Consider the following 2,660-nt stretch of genomic DNA (forward strand, 5'->3'; position numbering starts at 1 on the left):
TAGCAGGGACCGCCCCCACCCCCACCATTCGGGAGCCGAGAGCGGGCTGGGGGGCCCGGGAGGGAGGGGCGCGCGCTGCGCTAGGACCCGGGTGGCCTTAGCGACTCAAACCCCGGGCCAGGAACCGGCCGGGCGCGCTGCCCCAGCCGCGCGCGTCCAGAGCAGCCGGGACGGCCTTCGGCCGGGGCGGGGCCTGGGTTCGGGGCGGGGCCTGGGTTCGGGGCGGGGCCTTCGGCCGGGGCGGGGCCTGGGTTCGGGGCGGGGCCTGGGTTCGGGGCGGGGCCTCAGCGGCGCCGCGTACGTGAACGGGCGCGCCCGCGCGTGCGCAGTTCACGCGTCCCTGCTCCGCGGTCGCGGGGTTTACTGTGCAAATGGGCCCCGTGGCCTAGCGCCCCCTCCTCCCTTGTCGCACCGAGCCCCTCGAGGGGTCGCTGCCGAGGTGAGAGCCGGGCGGGGCGGGGGCCGGAGCCGAGTGGGCGGCGGGGAGGGGAGGAGTGGGGGTCCCGCGTGGGCCCGGCGCCCCGGCTGGACCTGCCTCGGCCGGCGCAGGGCGGGCGCTGGGGCCCGGGCGGGGGCTGGCAGGGGCACCCGCGGCCGTGCGACTTCGCGCACAAAGCGCCTTTGTTCCGCCGCGGGCCGGCTGGGGCGTCCCCGCCCCGGAGCCCGCAAACAGCCGCCCAGGCCGTGCGGAGCGCGTGGGGAGCGCCCTTTCCTGGGGGGCGTCTGGGTGACGAAGGGGCCCCTCTCCCCACGCGTGCGCAGGTTTCCACCAGCCCCCCAGCAGCAGCATGGCAGCCATCCCCTCCAGCGGCTCGCTCGTGGCCACCCACGACTACTACCGGCGTAAGTAGGCCCTGACCCCCCTGCCCCTGGCGCGCCCACCTGTCGGCTCCCAGCGTTGCTAAGGACCGCGGACTGCCCTGGGACCCCCGGACTGCCCCAGTACCCGCGCACTACCCCTGTACTCCCGGACTGCCCCTGATAACCCCAGACTGCCCCTGCTACTCCCAGACTGCCCCTGCTACTCCCAGACTGCCCCTGCTACCTGCGCACTACCCCGGTACCCCCAGACGGCCCAGCTACCCCCAGACTGCCCCCAGTACCCGCGCACTGCTCCTGGTACCCCCGGACGGCCTCTAGTACCCCAGACTGCCCCTGGTACCCCCGTACTGCCCAGGTACCCCCAGACGGCCCCGGTACCCCCGGACTACCCCGGGTGCCCGCGTACTGTCCCGGTACCCCCGGACCGCCCCTGGTACCCTGGACTGCCCCAGCACCCGAGCACTGCCCTGGTACACCCAGACTGCCCCTGGTACCCGTGCACTGCCCCGGTACCCACGCACTGCCTCGGTACCCCTGGACTGCCCCGGTACCCACACACTGCCTTGGTACCCCTGGACTGCCCCGGTACCCATGCACTGCCCCGGTACCCACGCACTGCCTCGGTACCCCTGGACTGCTCCTGGTACCCGTGCACTGCCCCAGTACCCACGCACTGCCTCGGTACCCCTGGACTGCCCCGGTACCCACACACTCCCCTGGTACCCACACACTGCCCTGGTGTGCTGAGCGCTCTCTCCTCTGCAGGCCGCCTGGGCTCCTCGTCCAGCAGCAGCTCCTGCGGAAGTGCCGAGAGCCCCGGGGACGCCATCCCCCAGCCCCCTGGTGAGTGCCCCCCTCCGCCCACTGCTGCGCACAGCTCCCTGGCCTGGAGCCTGGGGCAGGTGTCCAAACAGGCTCGCCTCCAGAAGGGCCCACCCGTAACCCCCTTTGCTTCTCTCAGGTCTCCCCAAGGCTGACCCGGGTCACTGGTGGGCAAGCTTCTTCTTCGGGAAGTCCACTCTCCCGTTCATGGCCCCGGTGTTGGAGTCCACAGAGCAGTGAGTCCGCAGGCAGTGGGGGTGGTGCAGGTGGGGCCAGGCCCAGGCAGCCTCTGACCTTCTGACCCTGTCTCCCCCAGCCCAGAACCCCCCCAGGCTTCCTGCGGCCTGACCACCCGTGACCTGCAGAGGCCTCCGCCTGGCAGCCAGCCCAGCAGCGCCAGCCCCGGGCCGCCTTCCTGAGGGCCAGGCCACCCCACTTCCGGAGGCGCCAGGCTCACACCTGCCCCGCCCCGCCCGCGGGCACGCTGCAGTAAACAGAAGCAGCTGGGCTCTTTCCACGTCAGAAAAGCAGAACACCGAAAAGGAAGTCGAGAGAACCATACTCTACTAAGTCACACAAGCTCCCTGCTATCTGCCACCGCTCACTGTGCACCAACTGCAAAATAAACTTGAACAGCCGCGACAGAGCGTGCCTTGTCACCCGAGGGCGCAGCCTCCTGGCTGAGCGTGGGGGTGGGGCGGCTCTGGTCCCCAGCCAGGGTCTCCTTGGTCCCTTCCGATGGCGGCCGCTCACGGGCTGAGCTGCTCCAGCTGGGAGCTCCTGGGTCCAGCTCCTCACGGGTGGTGGGCCCTCGGGAGAGCAGTCCAGGGGCTGGGCGGGGCCCGCGGCTCAGGTAGGGGTTCCTGGGGCCGTGCTGAGGAGACACACCCCACGCGGTCGGCCCCTCGCTGTGGGTTTGGCTGTCGGTCTGGCGGCCCTTGGCTATGGGGCCCCCTTGATGGGCCTCATCCAGGTCCGAGGGAGGTAGCCGGGGACTGCAGGCCTCCCCACCCCCC

At 71.9% G+C, this 2,660-nt stretch overlaps 1 protein-coding gene across 1 annotated transcript; it reads left to right on the top strand.

The window, feature by feature from the left end:
* Positions 1 to 316: 316 nt before the first annotated feature.
* On the top strand, positions 317 to 2,286 carry PPDPF (pancreatic progenitor cell differentiation and proliferation factor). The gene is made up of 5 exons (XM_058287311.2): positions 317 to 439; positions 763 to 843; positions 1,588 to 1,665; positions 1,784 to 1,880; positions 1,961 to 2,286. Exons 2-5 carry the CDS (start codon positions 789 to 791, stop codon positions 2,061 to 2,063), a joined length of 333 nt encoding a protein of 110 aa, XP_058143294.1. The 5' UTR covers positions 317 to 439; positions 763 to 788; the 3' UTR covers positions 2,064 to 2,286.
* The last annotated feature ends 374 nt before the right edge of the window (positions 2,287 to 2,660 follow it).

This window comes from Dasypus novemcinctus, chromosome 24, assembly GCF_030445035.2.
Source record: "Dasypus novemcinctus isolate mDasNov1 chromosome 24, mDasNov1.1.hap2, whole genome shotgun sequence".
Classification (NCBI taxonomy): domain Eukaryota; kingdom Metazoa; phylum Chordata; class Mammalia; order Cingulata; family Dasypodidae; genus Dasypus; species Dasypus novemcinctus.

Excerpts from the sequence above, each read along its gene's own strand:
- PPDPF (XM_058287311.2), top strand. The coding sequence starts at position 789 with ATGGCAGCCATCCCCTCCAGCGGCTCGCTCGTGGCCACCCACGACTAC. Across the intron at positions 844-1,587 it reads CACCCACGACTACTACCGGC|GCCGCCTGGGCTCCTCGTCC; the intron begins GTAAGTAGGCCC and ends TCTCCTCTGCAG. Across the intron at positions 1,881-1,960 it reads GTGTTGGAGTCCACAGAGCA|CCCAGAACCCCCCCAGGCTT; the intron begins GTGAGTCCGCAG and ends TGTCTCCCCCAG.